The sequence below is a fragment of the Mercenaria mercenaria genome, chromosome 13, assembly GCF_021730395.1.
Source record: "Mercenaria mercenaria strain notata chromosome 13, MADL_Memer_1, whole genome shotgun sequence".
In the NCBI taxonomy this organism is placed as follows: domain Eukaryota; kingdom Metazoa; phylum Mollusca; class Bivalvia; order Venerida; family Veneridae; genus Mercenaria; species Mercenaria mercenaria.
In genome coordinates, this window is record NC_069373.1 from 53,593,894 (window position 1) to 53,612,343 (window position 18,450).

An 18,450-nucleotide genomic window follows, 5' to 3' on the forward strand; every position below is an offset into this window, starting at 1 on the left:
AAATCACCCGACAATAAAATATGCTGGAATTACAAAATCAACGACTTGCGACCATCTTATATTTTAGTAAACAAGAAGCAAAGCTCGAATATTAAAGGTCCAATACTAAGGAAAGTGAACATTTTAATTTCTTTTAAGAAGCACAGAAACTATTTCATTTTATTGGAAAATGAAAGTTGGTATGTAGAAATTTGAAAAAAATCGCAGTTTATGTACAATTATTTTTCTATTAAGTATGAAGAAAGTTAAAAAGACCTGGGGGGTCATTCTGTCGATTCATTGAAATTTCAACATAATACACATACATTTCTTTGAGTTCCAAAGACCTTCTGTAAATTTTGACTTGCCAATCTTCATTATTTAGTGTCTTGCAGAAGTCTATGCACTGGCTATGAAAAAAATTGCCAACTCACTTTCCCTTAGTAATGGACCTTTAAACATGTTAAAATACAATGTCACTGAAAAAGACTGGTACCAGTATCAGCCTTAATCAACCCTTACCCAGCTGAATTTCTGTAATGAACTTGTCCATCTTTCAATTTGGACAGTACCATTAACTGTTAAAGAGGGGTTCTTACTAAACTGATACTGACTGAATGGAGAACAGTGCAGATCTAGATCAGACTACGGTATTCAGGATGATCATGAGTAGATCTACACTGGTCTACACTATGAGAGAATCAGTAATGTCCAGCATGATAAGGGTTAATCAGCACTCTTATACAAGATCTAGACCATTCTTGATTCCCAAAAGCATTTTAAGCTACCAACAACATTTACTTTCTGAGTTCAGTTTATTCAGTAATAACATATCCAACAATTATTTCCACAGACGTTTCCCTGGCTTTATCATTCTGTTATGGTAAATAATTAATAGAACAATGTCATGAAGAGTTCAAGACGTAATATCTTTAATATTATACCAGTCTCATTAAGTCATTAGGATGCTCTTTTAAACATTATAGCCAGTCACTAAGTACAATGCACATATATGCCGAATTTACTAAATAATTTGTACTTTGTAAGGTCATATATCAACCTTTGCACCCAGACTAGGATCGTAACTGTTGTTAAAGCATGAACCTTCATCATCAGAGTTTTTTTGAGCCGTGCCATGAGAAAACCAACATTGTGTATTTGCGACCAGCATGGATCCAGACCAGCCTGCACATTCATGCAGTCTGGTCAGGACCCATGCTGTTCACTAACGGTTTCTTTAATTGCGATGGGCTTTAAAAGCGAACAGCATGGATCCTGACCAGACTGCGTGGATGCGCAACCTGGTCTGGATCCATGCTGGTCGCAAACGCACTATGTTGGTTTTCTCAAGGCGCGGCTCATTTCATTCTTACCTGAATACTACCCTTCCTTATATATAAGCCAACATGGAAACCATAAGCAGCCAGAAATTAACAAAAACAACACAGAGGCAATAACTCATTAACAAAGTTGGACATTGCTTCTTGCCTCTACATTTCTAAAGTGACCATCAAGAACCCAAGGTTCCAATAAGAAAAAGATTCACTCATGGAAAAGGAATTATATATAGCCAGTTTAATTTTCCTCATTTTAAATGTAAGAAAAGTTATTTTGAGTCAGTCAGACATCGACCTGACACAATGTAAATCACGAGCTAGTCTTTGATCACAACTGGGAGAGGGGTTGTATGCCCAACGAGGCAAGTCCATTTATCATCACTTGATGAACAGCTTTGAGAAGATAAAGTCTTGCATACATTGTGGGAAGAAGCTGTGCCCTAGGCTCCTGTAAATACAAAATAACATTCATATAATAAGGTAAGAAAAATTTTACAACACTGTATACCTTTGTGAAATACATTAATACTTCCAAGTGTATAAAACGGTTCATGGGTCAAAAAGCTATACAATGACACGGCTAAAATATGCCTCTGTTCAAATATTTTATTGGACATCGAAATAAAAACAAAATCAAGAAATCTTAAAAAGATAAAACAAATCCCAAAGAAACAATTACAATGTAAAAGTGACAGATTACAGCTTTAATTCGGCAAGATAGACAGTACACTTTGCAGTATATTTACTCACCCCTAACACATGGTATCTACTGTAGTAAGAACTCAAGCTTCGGCTTAAACTGCTCAGCATTTGACACACCTGGAAATAGTAACATTCAATAAGTCCTTCTGCGTTACTGATAAACAAACTGGTAAACAATGGAATTTGTTTTTTAAGCTATTAAAAGGATACAGTTATAGGACATATGTGACTAGTTTCTGATGACTGAGAAAGACCTTGGTGGGCCCCACAGACATTATTCCAGCCACACATGGGACAGTTGGTAGACATACCAACATTCCAGTGGTTTCCCTACATGAAAGAAATTTACAACTTGAATGACCTTTCAAACACATAACAGTACGGGGCAACTGATACAGTAAACGACCTTAACCAACAGACCATGAATGTCCATAAAATGCAGACTGGAGTCCAATTTTATTTACAGCATAGTAATTTGAACATTATATCCATGCATGTCAGCAACAAAGAGAAATTTCTTCTGTAAAAAACTTGCAGATTTTCCACTACAGTTGAACTTTGTTAGCTTGAACTTGTCGGGACTGATACAATTGGTTTGAGATATCGGTAGTTCAAGTCATCAAACAATATATGAGCCGCACCATGAGAAAAACAACATAGTGGCTTTGCAACCAGCATGGATCCAGACCAGCCTGCACATATGCGCAGTCTGGTCAGGATCCATGCTGTTCGCTAACAGTTTCTCTAATTGCAATAGACTTTAAAAGCAAACAGCATGGATCCTGACCAGACTGCGCGGATGCGCAGGCTGGTCTAGATCCATGCTGATCGCAAACCCACTATGTTGGTTTTCTCATGGCACAGCTCATATAATTATTATACAGGGATTTTGCCGGAATTTGTGTGAAGGGTGGTGTTTGAATTATCCGAGTTCAAACAAACGAAGTTGACTGTATTTTCCGTATAAGGGCAATTGATAACAGTTATATTACTCCTATGCAACATACCTTCTGCGTATGTATCTTGGCACAGATTGTATCACAGTTATCCACGTTGTCTACTGTCTGTTCCACCAGCTCAGGGAATGTATACACATAGTTGAACAATAAACTCCACTCCGCCTGCATAGAATTTAGAAACATATTTAACAAATATCATAAAATATTTCCGTTTAAATGTAAATACTGTAGCTTTTGATTTTGTGTTTTTGCTGGGTCTAATATCACACCATGTAGCGACTTTCCACCTTTTCAATGTGGAGAAAAAACAGGTACATCTCCCAGTATTATTTTGAGGCCTGGACTGGCACCTGGGTAGAATCACCTACCTTCTGCAAGGCAGCTTCCTCACATGAAAGAATTCTACACACCAAGTGAGGCTTCGAATCAACTGCGTTAATGGGCAAGTTATTTGAAGTAAGAGATCTTGACTGCTATGCAGAATATGAAAGTGACAAACAGTCGGCAGTAGTACAATGGCAGTCAGATTACCTAGCTCCTGGATTACTTATGAGTACTAATGCATTCTCTCTAAGAAATTGACAATTTTGCGGAAGTAAAGGAAGAAAGACTTCAAACATCCCACTGTGAAGTACTACATTCACCTTAATGAAAGATCAAACTATAAATTGACACTTTTTAGCTATACCTAGCAGGCTTAAAGACAAATATTACACATTAATATCGAAAAGTGGATAACGTTGAGGCATCAGATAATGACAAGATAGGGTGGTTACTGGCAAGGTGGGTATATGTGTGTGACTGGCAAGCGGATCAGTTTTGTGACTGGCAAAGAAGATACAGGTTTGTGACTGGCAAGGTGGATACAGGTGTGTGATTGGCAATGTGGATCAGTTTTGTGACTGGCAAAGAAGATACAGGTTTGTGACTGGAAAGGTAGATACAGGTGTGTGATTGGCATGGTGGATACAAATTTCTAACTGGCAAGGTAGATACTGTTGTGTGACTGGCAAGGTAGATACAAATGTATGATTGGCAAGGTAGATACAGGTGTGTGACTGGCATGGTGGATACAAATTTCTAACTGGCAAGGCAGATACAGATGTGTGACTGGCAACATGGATACAGATTTATGACTGGCAAGGTAGATACAGATGTTTGATTGGCAAGGCAGATACATGTGTGTGACTGGCAAGGTTGATACAGGTTTGTGACAGGAAAAGTGGATTCAGATGAGTTACTGAGCAGAGGGAGAACACACCTTATGTAACAATAAAAAAACTACATGTAAATTGGTAACTGGGAAATATTGTATAACAGTGACAAGAGAGCTGCAAAATATTTGACTTTACTCAATAAGCGGGCATTATCAATTGTTAAAATTTTGACTCATTCACGGGTCATAACTTTAGAGACACCTATTTGACTGGCATGTTATCAAACTTGAGCAAGATTTTACAGAAATACACAATTTGTATAAGTACGGTTCAGATCAAAGAGAAAATACTGTCCTGCTAGTTATCAAACTTGGCAGAGATATTGTTCTCACATACATTCTGACTAAGTTTGGTGAACATTGCATATTAAGAACTATTCAAGTTAGTAAGCTGACAATTTTTTTGGCTGCAAGTCACCTGCCACCAATTGCATGGGCATAAAATAATCACAATTTATCACATAAAAAGCTGCAGTCTTCAATGGAATTTTTATTCTAAGATATCATTATAAGCAGTATACTGGCCAAAATTTTCTCTGTAATACTGCCTTCTTTGAAAATGGAGAAACTTTAAAACTGTTCTCTTGATTTAAATGTTTTACTGGAAACTGCACTTACTTAAGGATGTACGAGCGAATTTTTTCTAACGTTAAGAATTTTTTCATACCCTGTGAGCTTGAAGAACATTAGTTTCTAAGACAAACAAGAGCAGAAAAAACATAGGTCACTGAACTCATTTTAATTTTATAGGGTATTTTCTTCACCCACTGTTTACGCATTTCTGAAATTTTGTAAAATTGAAAAAATGTTGGTACTTTATAAAACATATAATATCCTACTTAATCTTATAGGGATTTCAGGTTTTACAGGTTAATATGAGTATATGGTGACATCAGTATTATATAAGCATAACTGTCACTAACAAATCTCTTTAAGTTTTAAATGTTGACATAATTACCCCACCCACTTTATTTTCAATGGAAAAAAAATATTTAGATCTACAAAAAAAATTCTGACGTTAAGATTTTCAAAATATTTTGCAGCAATATTGACACACAAAAATGCTTCAAAATGGAAAGAAAAAAGTTGGGGTCACCGTGCATCTAAGAGATTTATTAAGAAAAAACTGTTAAGAAGTGGTGAATTTTGATATTTTTTGTTCTTTTTGTTTTAATCTATATTTTCTAGCTAATATAAGGTGCTATCTTGAAAACTTTTATTTTATTTATAGCTTAACATTGTATGTATCAGTCAGAAAAATATCAAAACCAAACCTGATCTACTTTAATAAATATTTGAAATTACCTACCTCTACCCCATTGTAAATCTTACGTCAATTTTAGGCAAATGCCAGCCAAAAATAAGGGTGAAAAATTTTTTTCGCAAAAAGCATAATATATTTGGTTAAATGGTACATTATTAGCCATATTTTAACTATTTAGCATTAATTTTTGGCAAAGCTTTTGTTAGAAAGCAATATTCGAAGAAACATTTTTCAAAATGGCGGATATCCTGAAAAAAAAAATGCTTGTACATCCTTAAATAAAAATAAAGAAAAATTATAGAATTCCCATGTTAGGAATAAACCACCTTCTTTTTTTTTTAGGTTTAGTGCCTATTTTCAACATTATTTTAGTTACGAATGGCAGGCATTTTACCTAAGCAGTATTCCTAGATTCTATACCAGTACCTGTTCTCCACAAGTAACTGCCAACTTCACCGCATGCATCAGAGGTGGAGGATGAAAATGAAATGACTTGACACACAATGTCCTTTATCGAATCATGATGGAGAACATGAGACTTACCCAGGGGTTGAACTCATGACCCCGTGATTCATAGATCTGCAATCTCCCCATTGAGCTAAGTGGGTGACCCCGCTAGTAATTAATGAAGATATGTATAATGTGAAGACAGGATGTTTTCTTGATGGGATAAACTGGAAGTTAATTTTGAAGTATTATACCTACCTCTTCCCTTAACATGCTAAAGTCAACATCACTGACTGGTGGGAGAGGCGGATAGGTGTCTAAAAATAAATTACAAAGATCAATGAATCACTCATCAATGCAAAATACTGCCTTATTGAGGGAGTGTCCGTATCAAATCATGGCAATCAAAAATAATTTATTAATTAATGTTTTACAGTAATCTAATATGTAATTTTCATGAATGATTAAACAAGCAAGTAAACATTAACTATAAACTTAAACAAGAGGACCATGATGGTCCTGAATCGCTCACCTCTTCCCACATGACCCAGTTTTGAGTATGACGTCGTTTTTTCTATTATTTGACATAGTGACCTAGTTTTTGAGCTCATGTGACCCAGTTTTGAACTTGACCTAGATATTATCAAGATAAAAATTCTGACCAATTTTCATGAAGATCCATTGAAAAATATGGTCTCTAGAGAGGTCACAAGGTTTTTCTATTATTTGACCTATTGACCTAGTTTTCGAAGATACGTGACCCTGTTTTGAATTTTATCTAGATATCATCAAGGTGAACATTCTCACTAATTTTCATGAAGATCTCATGAAAAATATGGCCTCTAGAGAGGTCACAAGGTTTTTTTATTTTTATATCTACTGGCCTAGTTTTTGACCGCACGTGACCCAGTTTCGAAACTGATCTAGATATCATCAAGGTGAACATTCTGACCAATTTTTATGGAGATCCATTCATAAGTATGGCCTCTAGAGAGGTCACAAGGTTTTGTTATTATCTGACCTACTGACCTAGTTTTTTATGGCACGTGACCCAGTTTCAAACCTGACCTAGATATCATCAAGATGAACATTCAGACCAATTTTCATACAGATCCCATGAAAAATATGGCCTTTAGAGAGGTCACAAGGTTTTTCTATTATTTGACCTACGGACCTAGTTTTTTGATGGCACGTGACCCACTTTCAAACTTGACCTAGATATCATCAAGATGAACATTCTGACCAATTTTCATACAGATCCCATGAAAAATATGGCTTCTAGAGAGGTCACAAGGTTTTTCTATTTTTAGACCTACTGACCTAGTTTTTGATGGCACGTGACCTAGTTTCGAACTTGACCTAGATATCATCAAGGTGAATATTCTGACCAATTTTCATGAAGATCTTGTGAAATATATGGCCTCTAGAGAGGTCACAAGGTTTTTCTATTTTTAGACCTACTGACCTAGTTTTTGATGGCACGTGACCCAGTTTCGAACTTGACCTAGATATCATCAAGATGAACATTTTGACCAACTTTCATAAAGATCCCATGAAAAATGTGACCTCTAGAAAGGTCACAAGCAAAAGTTTACGGACGGACGCACGGACGGACGACGGACACCGCGCGATCACAAAAGCTCACCTTGTCACTTTGTGACAGGTGAGCTAAAAACATTTGTTCAGTTTTAAACAAATATCCTGTTTTTCTAAATAGTTCACCATGTGTACAGTACAAGTTCTGCTATTACTGTAAAATGACGAGTTTATCTGACTTTATGGTAACAGCATTCAGGGCCCAGTTGTTTGAAACTTTAACCACCTATTAAACTAACTGCCGGTTAAATTTTTATTAAAAATATTAGTCTTGATGGGGAACACAAGTAAAATGTATTGATTTTACTGTAAATACTTTTTAGAGTTCATAATCCTTAAACCATACATGTACATTTGTTTTTCTAAATCTTCTTAAATGTTGAAATATAGACCTATATATCAGTCAACTGTTAACTTAATCACCTGTTATCAGTAAAATTTTTGAACAACTGGGTCCAAAGGTGTGTTAGTATAAACAAGAAAAAGATCAACAAGAAGAACTTTTTTTCAGACTCACCACATTCAACTTCTTCCTCGAAATGTTTGAAAAGGGTAGCTAACCTTGCACAATTATACATCACAAATGATCCCACTGACGTAGCTAGACCACTCCCTTCCATATCTTCTTCAGATAAATCTAACTTTAACTGTAACATAAAATTAATATCAACGAAATCTTACTTTGATTCTACATCAGTACACGAATATCAAAAAATGTTTACTTCTAATGAATACACAGTAGTATTTAAAGTTGCTTGAACTTTTAAAATAACAGTTGAAACTGATGTCTTTAACTCCTTCATTTTAAAATTACGGCTACCTCAAAGACAATTTCAAGTCCCGTCCAGAAAACACAGGCATAAACTATCATTTCAAGTCAAAGCCTATTTCAATTAGAGAAACTGTTAGCGAACAGCATGGATCCTGACCAGACTGGGCCGATGCGCAGGCTGGTCTGGATCAATGCTGGTCGCAAATGCACTATGCTGGTTTTCTCATGGCGCAGCTCAAATCTTTAAAAAAAATCAAGCCTGCGTAAAAAAGAAGCGAGAATTTGTACATGTATATACAGTTATAAATAATGCCAAACATAAGCTGACACAACATGCTGCCAAACATGCTACCAATGTAACAAACAAGGAAGCTTACAGTATTTCTGGGTACACAGGACAACATTTCAAACTTGATACATGCTGCTGTGAGGGCTTCGAGTGTGGCTGCCCAACCTTCACCTGAAATAGAGCAAGGGAGATCAATCATGTTATAATGTACATTTATACACACATGCTCTATACCCAGTTCCAAATGAAAAACCTTGAAAAACTTTGATAATAAAAATGTTATCCAGTAACTTTGATCAGACATAGGAATCAATTTGTTTGTTTGTTTTGGGTTTAACGCCACTTTTCATCAGTACATGTATTTGAGTTAATGGCAGGCACCTTACCAGTGTCCCTGGATTCTGTACCAGTACAAACCTGTTCTCAACATGTAACTGCCAACTTTCCCACATGAATCAGAGGTGGAGGACGAATGATTGCTGTCACAATGTCATTTATCAAATCATCACAGAGAACATATGCCCCACCCAGGGATCTGCGCTCTCCCTACTGAGCTAAGCGTGCCGGCTAAATGTAATCACATGGTAAACACTCTGATTACATTTAGTTTTCCTTCTAGTATGAGACACTGTTTTCTCTTTAGTTCAAATGAAGTGATCTTCAATGACCTATTTTCAATTGAAAATGACCCTTACACATACAATCAGCTGGCCATCTTTATTGGTTAGCTGTTTTGTTGTGCTTAAATAGTCTCACATGCGGCTGTCATATTTTTTGTAAGCAACATAAATTAAACAAGTTTCTTGTAAAATCTTATTTTCGGCAAACATTTTCACATAAACTGGTAAAATTTTTTTATATTGTTTGAAATAGTATTACTGAATTCCATTGTTTTTTATATACTCCATTTACGGCTCAAACTGTAATGGGTGCCTCTATGGCCAAGTAGTTAAGGTCACTGACTTCAAATCACATACCTCTCACCGATGTGGGTTCAAGCCTCACTTGGGGCATTGAATTCTTCATGTGAGGAAGCCATCCAGCTGGCTTATGGATGGTCGGTCAGTCGTTCTACCCATGTGCCTGCCTGTGATAAAACTATGCACAGAGGGGCACCTGGGGTCTTCCTTCACCATCAAAGCTGGAGAGTCGCACATGACCTATAATTGTGTTGGTGTGATGTTAAACCCAACAAAGACAAACAAACTAACCTTGTAAGTTTATGAGCAGTATAGACTGCAGTGCTTTTCTAGCCATGACTTTGTAGTTATGCATAACATCTAATTTGACAGCAGTTTCATCATTTTTGAACATAAAAATTAACCCTTACTATGCTGGACACGACTGGTTCTGCCTTTGCGACCAGTGTAGATCATGATCAGCCTGCACATCCCTGCAGTCTGATCATGATCTGCACTGTTCGCTATTCAGTCAGTATCTTCTTGGTAAGCACCCCTTTAAACAGGTAATGGTACTGTCCAAATTGGAAGATGGAAAAGTCCACTATAGAAATTTAGCATGGTAAGGGTTAAAGCAGTTTAACACCATTTTTTCCAGCAGTATTTCGGTTACATATGGCTGACAGCTCAACTATCCAGAGTGACTGGTTTACTTTCCAGTATTAGCCATCGTTTTTCAACAGGTAATTTAAAACAAACATGAATCAAAGATGGAGGACAAATTACCTTATACATGTTGTCTTTCGTCATTTTCCCTGGACCTGAACATACAATCTCTTGCCTGAATGTTTAGTAAGCTGCTTAGTGAGCCACTTGCTGAGCTAACAAAGCAGACTAGAATTTTCTCAAAAATAAATTAAAAACTACAAACACTGACCATGTACAGCCTCTCCATACTTCATAATAGCGGCCTGTCTAAGCTGTGCATATCTCAACCTGAAATATCACATAGCAAAGAAATATAGTAAAAATCTGTAAATTAACCATTAACCTGCTGAATTTCTAAAATGGACTGGTCCATCATTTAATTTGGGCAATACCATTTATTATTTGAAGGGGTGTTCACTGAAAATTTACTGACTGAAAACGGTGCAAGCCAAGATCAGCCTGCATGGATATGCAGACTGATCTTTGTCTGCACTGGTCACAAAGGCAGAATCACTTGCCGCCCGCAGGCTAAAACCCCTCTTGAAAATTAATTTGCATACCATTTTCACCTATAAAGTCTGACTGCTAGATCTTTTTAAAGTAGCTGACCAGCAATGCCTGTTTGATTATATATTATCAAATGTAATTAATCCTTTGGCTGTGAATGTAGCTCATAAGCTTATGTATTTTGTTGGCTTTCGATTCAAACCAATACAATTTAAGTCATATGATAACATTTTCTGCCTTTGACTGCAGATGCCCCTCCAGGCATTGTTTCAGGTGTGGGCAGGCCCTGGGGTAGAACCACCTGCAGCCACTTGGATGGCTTCCACACATGTAGAATTCTACACCATTAGTGACATTTCAAACCCACACTGGCGAGGAGCAAGTTAATCGAAGTTGGCGTCCTTAACCACTCCACCAGCAGCTCATAAGAGTAAATAACTTTTCATTATAACTGGATAAAACTTAAATCTTATGTGCTGAATAGATAAATAAGACTGCTGAACAGGAATTACCAGACTGTCATTATGGGCCTACAATAACAAAAACTTGCATTATAATAAATGTGACTTCTGGTTTATACCAATGCAAACTGCAAACAAACAAAAAAAAAAAAAAATAATAAAATAAAAAAAACATTGAATGAAATGGAGTAAAAGTTGTGAAGAGAAGCTTTTGAAGAGATTCTATAAATCAACTTAAACTTCCCTCATACTATTAATACTGAGAATTAAATTTCATTACTTTTGTTATTTTTCAAAGTAAAATGTGCCTTTTACATCAAACGCTATTAAAATGAAGATATTCCAAAGTGTCACCCAGAAGCTGTAGTAGTTAAGCTATAAATTCTGGATAATCTGTTGACCAAACGTATCAAGTTAAAAAGCATTTGGTATAAGTGTTCTTTGAGTTGCTATGCAAAAATTTTCATTGAGGTCAATGTGGCCCTAGCCTTTGACTTACTGACCCCCATAATAAAAGGGGTCCTCTGATGACTGCATTCAATCATCCTATGAAGTTTGATAATTGTAGGCCAACGAGTTCCTCACTTACTGAGCTAAAACCATTTTCAGTTTAGGGGTCACTGTGACACAAAACTCTGACTTACAAACACCTAAAACAAAAGGGTTATTAACTGACCAGTCACCATAGAAAACTGTTCTATGAAGTTTGACAACACAAAGGCAATGAGCATAACAAAATACCATCTCTTTTTAAAAGGCAGTGGTGGGAGGGGTGCAGGTGGGTGTATAAAAAACCTGAAAAGATTATCTACAAGTAAAATTCCTGAAACGGTCATCAATAAACTGAATAACACATGAAATGTCTATCTAATGTATCTAAGAATAAAGAAAATATCAGAAGAGATCCTGGGTAAGAAAAATACCTGAACAGGTCATCAGCACTGACTACATTGCTGTCAGAACATTCCTGTCTTCTTGTGACAGGACCATACACAAAATGTTTCTGAAAACATGATAAATGTTCATTACAAATAAACAAATATAGGAATATAACAATTAAACACTGTCATTTAACAATCTCATTCTCAGTTTTATTAAACAGTTATTTTATTAACACTATTACTACATAAATTTAATATAACAATTATTCCAGTGGGGCCTCTTTGACCATTTGGTTAAGTTCACTTGCCGCTCAACTCTTTTGGTCTGAGCTTGCTCATGTAATCATGTAATGGCTGTGCAACCAAGATAGATTTGAAATAAATGAATTCCAAAGTTACATACAGTTTTTTAACATCATTTTTGGTCCAGAATGTTGAAATATCCCCATATCTATCAAGTGAAAATGATAAACTTGAAATTAAATTGAAGCAAAAGAATTACAGTAACTATACCTTTTACTTGTTATGTTTCAGAGGATGGGCTGAGTGTGGAGGTAACGGTAATTCAAAAATTTATTTTTAAAAAATCCCCCCAAAACATACAATGTCATATCTTTTAGGGGTCAAATTCTATTTAATGGACCTTTCTGTCCTATAAATCTTGAACAGAATGTAAGAAAAGTGAAATATGTGATAAAATGTTGTGATTTACCACCTTTTAACATGTAGTATAATTATACTAGATGAGGTATATGTCTTTACCTGAGAAATACACCTGCTATTTTTTTCCACTATTTCTTGCAAAATAAGGTGAACTTTTTGTCTTGAAAATGCACAGCTCTGCCCAGTTATATGAAGACATTTTTTAGCATTTTTATCCTGAAAGAGAACAATACATCATAGAGACTTATGTATATTTACTGTACACGAGGTAATATATCAAGTTAAGAACCTACTTTTTCTTGAATAACAGGGTAGAAAATGTAAAGCAGTTTTTTTTAAACTAATGCAGTTTTTACCAGTTTTGAAGCTTCTTTGCCTGAAACACCACACACTCATCTAGCAAACAGTTCTTTTCATGTAAATAAATGGCAGCATAGAACATAACAAAGCAAACCAGAAGCCGAGTGACTCAGTTTGATTGTGTCTGTTAAGAGTGGTAATGAGAATGTGCTACATCTCTTACATGCCTAGCACCTGCTTCAGAGGATCTGTTGTTTGTTTTTTTTTATAGTTAAAATATGTTTTTCAACAGTATTTCAGTTATGTAACAGCGGGCAGTTAACATAACCAGTTTTCCTGAATTCTGGCCAGTACAAACCTGCTCTCCGCTAGTAAATGCCAACTTCCCCACATGAATCAGAAGTGGATGATGAATGATTTCTTTTAACAAATTGAGAACATACCCCTCAGCCTGTGATTGAACTCATGAACCCATGATCCATAGATCTGAGCTCTCCCTATTGAACTAAGCAGGCAAGCTTTGCTTAAGAGGAAGTATAACTATTATACAGGATACTGAGAGGACCCCATGATCCCAAAGCATCAGCAACAATAAGACTTAGTCAAAGTACCCTGACAAATTCTATTGCCATTACACAGTTCTTAAAGATTGCTGATAGATTACAAATGAGCCGTGCCATGAGAAAACCAACATGGTGCATCTGCGACCAGCATGGATCCAGACCAGCCTGCACATCTGCGCAGTCTGGTCAGCATCCATGTTGTTCGCTTTCAAAGCCTATTGCAATTTGATGCACTATGTTGGTTTTCTCATGGCATGGCTCAAATTATGAATCAATATGATACAAGACCAGAAAAGTACTACTATACTCATCTTGTTATTGTGGGGAAAATGGAACAAGAAACTGGATATTATCCCACAATACAAGAAAGTTTTACCTTTTGCCTACTGAATTTCTAAAATGGACTGGTCTATCATTCAATTTGGGCAATACCATTTATTATTCAAAGGGGTGTTCACTAAAGATTTACTGATTGAATAGCGAACAGTGCAGACCATGATCAGGATGTGCAGGCTGATCTTGGTCTGCACTGGTAGCAAAGGCAGAATCACTTGCCGCCAGCAGGCTAAAGGTTAATGACATTTACCTGAACAACAAAACATAGCAGATTTACCTTTATTATATTATTAATCAGCACTGATGTATTTAACAGTTCTGTAGGTGCATCACAACTGAAAACTTGAAAATAAAATCAAAATAATGATATTATTCAAATAATGTCAGTAAGCATTATTTTTATAAGTTAAAAAACCCCATCGTTTTTGGATATTTTTAAAATCATATTGGGAATAATTTTTTATAAGCTAAAATCTAAAAAATCATATGTAGATATGTCTATAACATCAAATATGTATCTGGCATTAGTTTTATAATATTTTTTATATTAGGGCTTAACATCATATTTACCATCGTTTTTATCACAGGCATCATCTAATGGTATCCTTATGGTATGGCATTTATATAGTAAGAAAAAAGAAAAATCTGTGATTTTTATAAACCTTAACATACAACTAAAGCCCCCATTAAAGAGACAAGAGGAATTCTAAGTGTTCCACCAAAAATATTTTGGGTGCACAAAAAATCCATTCTTGTTACAAAAGGGCAAGCACGGTCATGCTTACTGCACTGTAAGTCTTAACAATTTTATAAACACTATACTATTCATACCTTCACACATGGAGAGATTCTTATCAAACCCAGTCTTTCCAACAGTAAGACCTTTTTCTTGCAAGTATTTCTTCATATCAAACTCATATACCAATCCAATATCCTTTTCACTTTCAGGCCTTTCACAAGTACCCTCAGTTTTATATTTTCCCCCATTGCTTTTCCCATTGTCATCTGATCTTGTAATATAAGGACACTTGAGAAATTCAGAAATCTCAGGTTTATCAGTATCAGTGTCTGCAGCAGCTTCAACAAAATAACTCAAGCCTGTTCCAAACTGTGAAAATAAACTTTTTAAAGTTTCAAATCTTTTCTTTTCCACTAATTGCAAAACATTGTAACTGCAAAATAAGAATAAGAAAAACTATGTATCAATGCTCAACTGTAATATTTCAGTAAAATATATGTAAGCAAAATTAATATACTCAATGGCTTCAAAAATGGTTCATGTATTAATTGCAAATTTGCCAGTGGTTCTTGGTTGTTTCAAACAGTGTGGAAATAATTAGCTTCAATAATCTTTTTGAAAAAAAATGTTTGCAGCAACATGTAATATGTAATTATTGTAATCCTTCCATCAATTAATATCAACAACAATGCAAATAAATCATGTAAGATCAAAATACCTTTCACTCATGAACACCATATCTTACATTTTCACTCTTAGGCTATGCCACTTTTGAAAATATTGTATCTGGTTTTCAATTATGGAAGATATTTCAATTTTACACTGGAGCAATAAATGAGCTGCACCATGAGAAAACCAACATAGTGCATTCGTGACCAGCATGGATCCAGATCAGCCTGCGCATCCGCACAGTCTGGTCAAGATCCATACTGTTCGCTAACGGTTTCTCTAATTGCAATAGGCTTGGAAAGTAAACAGCATGGATCCTGACCATACTGCATGGATGCAGCAGGTCTGGATTCATGCTGGTCGCAAATGCACTATATTGGTTTTCTCATGGTGCGGCTCAAATATCCTCTATTTATCACATGTGTACATCAGAACAAAGACACTGAAATAGAGGATACTTGTTTGACTGCACATGTACAATACAAACCTTTGACTTTGTAACAGATGAGTAATGTGCTCCTGCATCAAAAATGATCTTAAATCTTCCAAAGAAATATCATCAGCATTATCTGACTTCCCACATTTCAACAAACTTTCATTGCAAAGAATTACTGTCTCATCTTTTTTTTCTTTCCCCAAGCCATATCTTTCTTTTTCAGCTGTTACCAATCCTACTGTCTCTTTGAAGATTGAATTTCTGTCTAAATATATAGCTACACTGTTGAAATCATCTCCAGATATTTTTGTTACAGGTACTCCTGATCTTTTCAAATCTTCAAATAATGTCTCTCTTAATTTGCATAGAACCTAGACAGAAAAGAAACAAATTTGTGAAATAATTAACAGTTTACAGCTGAAAAATTCAGAACTGTAATAGAAATGCTGTATGTAATGTTTGTCAGTAGAAAAGGCTCATGTAGGGTGGGGAACAAGGAAAAGAAAGTGGAAGGTGTATGAAAAAGAACCAAGAGGCCAAAATAGTCCTCACAAATATAAAACAATCTAAATGTTGAATTATTTTGACTACCTAAGACCTATCATGAAACTTCAAGAAATGTACCTATTGACCATCACCTTTGGTTTTTGATTTGATTATAGTTGATAATAGGGAATTGATCCTACCGATTTTTCGTCAACGAAAATCATGATCGATCCCTCTACAGTAACATGCAATATAAAGAATGGGACATTATACTATCAAATTAAAAAAGAGCTGTCTGATGACAGCGCGCTCGACTATTCGAAGACTTGATTGAAGAATGGGGTCAAAATATTTCCACAGATATTCAGACAAAAGAAATAAATAGATTAGACAAACAATGTTCCTGTATTTCTTTGATTTCGATAAGTCTTGCACTAAATGGCAATGTATGAACCAATTTCAAAGTCCAAAAAGGGCCATAATTCAGCCAAAATAGATGACAGAGTTATGTACTCTTTCCTTCAGATAGAGACTATTATACTAAACAAGTGATAAAAGTTTCAAAGCCATATGTCAAACACTTTACAAAAAATATGAACTGGTACGGAAAACTTAACCAAGATTTCTAAGTCAAAAGGGGCCATAATTCAGCCAAAATCCTTGATGGAGTTATGTACTCTTGCCTATAACTGGATATGGCGATGGTAAACAAGTGTTGAAAGTTTCAAAACTTTATCTTAAAAGACTTTGTCAAAATATGAACTGGTACGAAATATTTACCAAGATTTCTAAGTCGAAAGGGGCCACAATTCAGCCAAAGTCCTTGACGGAGTTATGTACTCTTGCCAATAACTGGACATGGTGATGGTAAACATGTGTTGAAAGTTTCAAAGCTTTATCTTAAAAAGACTTTGTCAAAATATGAACTGGTACGAAAAACTTAACCATGATTTCTAAGTCAAAAGGGGCCATAATTCAGCCAAAATCCTTGATAGAGTTATGTGCTCTTGCCTATAACTGGCCATGGTGATGGTAAACAAGTGTTGAAAGTTTCAAAGCTTTATCTCAAAAGACTTTGTCAAAATGTGGACTGGTACGGAAAACTGAACCAAGGTGTGACGCCGACGCCGTGGTGAGTAGGATAGCTCTACTTGATCTTCGAATAGTCGAGCTAAAAATGTGTACTTCCGGCACGTGCACAGAGCGTCTAACTTCAGATTTTTTGGAAGATTATGCCTTTTCCTTGTGCCTAATAAGCGTCCAAATATCTTGTTCGAACCGCAACGTCTTGCACACCAGTACAAATATGGATATATTGTATATATACACTTCTAAATAAAAGCACTTAGTGAGCACAGTTCATATAAATAAATATATCTCTCTGGAGATAGGCGGAAATTACCTGTAATACAATACATTATCAGCAGTGTTGTTTTTATTCCAAAATCTACTTTAAATTGATAGGGAATCGATCCTATGCTTAGCAAGGGATCGATCCTTCTATACTATGGTAGCATGCGATGTACTGAATGAGATATTTACTATCAAATTAAAAAATATGTCCTTCTGTGCTGCCATTAGACAGTTCTTTTCAAATGTTATTGGATGAGTTGAAGTTGGATCGATCCTGGATTGAGGCAGTGCCTTATTTTATATTATATATCATGCAATAAGTTACAAATAACAAGAGCTGTCAGCGCGCTCGACTATTCTCAGTGCTTGATAGTATAATATAAGCTATGAGTAAAACTTTAACATTACCATAAGCATAATTATTCTAAGTCGAAAAGGGGCCATAATTCAGTCAAAATGCTTGATAGAGTTGCCTCCTCCTTTTTACAGACTGGGGTCATGATGGTAAACAAGTATGCAAAATATGAAAGCAATATCTCAATGGACTTTGAAAATATTTGGGGTGGTACGCAAACTTTAACATTTGTGTGACGCTAACACCAACGCTCACGCCGACACGAGTAGGATAGCTCCCCTATTCTTCGTATAGTCGAGCTAAAAACAAACATATGTCACCAGTTTTTGAGTCACTATTTTAGTGACCAGTAACAAACCTTCATTATTCTATCTAAAAACACAGAATCCTGTTCACACAAATTTGATAAAACAGACTTAAATTAGCAAAAACAACTAATTCTCATGAATGTGTTTCCAGAACATATAGTCTGTTAGTAACTAACTTTCAAAGCTTTCATAAGCTAGAATCACACTGCCACGAATGGGCTAGTG

General features: G+C 35.7%; 1 protein-coding gene across 1 annotated transcript in view; it reads right to left on the reverse strand.

Annotated features, from left to right (window-relative positions):
* Positions 1 to 889: 889 nt before the first annotated feature.
* LOC123530059 (DALR anticodon-binding domain-containing protein 3-like) overlaps positions 890 to 18,450 on the reverse strand; it is a 29,986-nt gene continuing 12,425 nt past the window's right edge. Inside the window, exons 2-13 of the mRNA XM_045310748.2 lie at positions 15,775 to 16,094; positions 14,711 to 15,051; positions 14,157 to 14,221; positions 12,780 to 12,896; positions 12,060 to 12,139; positions 10,398 to 10,456; positions 8,650 to 8,732; positions 8,018 to 8,147; positions 6,163 to 6,221; positions 3,026 to 3,139; positions 2,067 to 2,135; positions 890 to 1,764 (exon numbers count right to left, since the gene is read on the reverse strand). Of these exons, the coding sequence (XP_045166683.2) occupies positions 1,645 to 1,764; positions 2,067 to 2,135; positions 3,026 to 3,139; positions 6,163 to 6,221; positions 8,018 to 8,147; positions 8,650 to 8,732; positions 10,398 to 10,456; positions 12,060 to 12,139; positions 12,780 to 12,896; positions 14,157 to 14,221; positions 14,711 to 15,051; positions 15,775 to 16,094 (1,557 nt within the window). The 3' untranslated portion in view covers positions 890 to 1,644. The remainder of the gene's footprint in view (positions 1,765 to 2,066; positions 2,136 to 3,025; positions 3,140 to 6,162; positions 6,222 to 8,017; positions 8,148 to 8,649; positions 8,733 to 10,397; positions 10,457 to 12,059; positions 12,140 to 12,779; positions 12,897 to 14,156; positions 14,222 to 14,710; positions 15,052 to 15,774; positions 16,095 to 18,450) is intronic.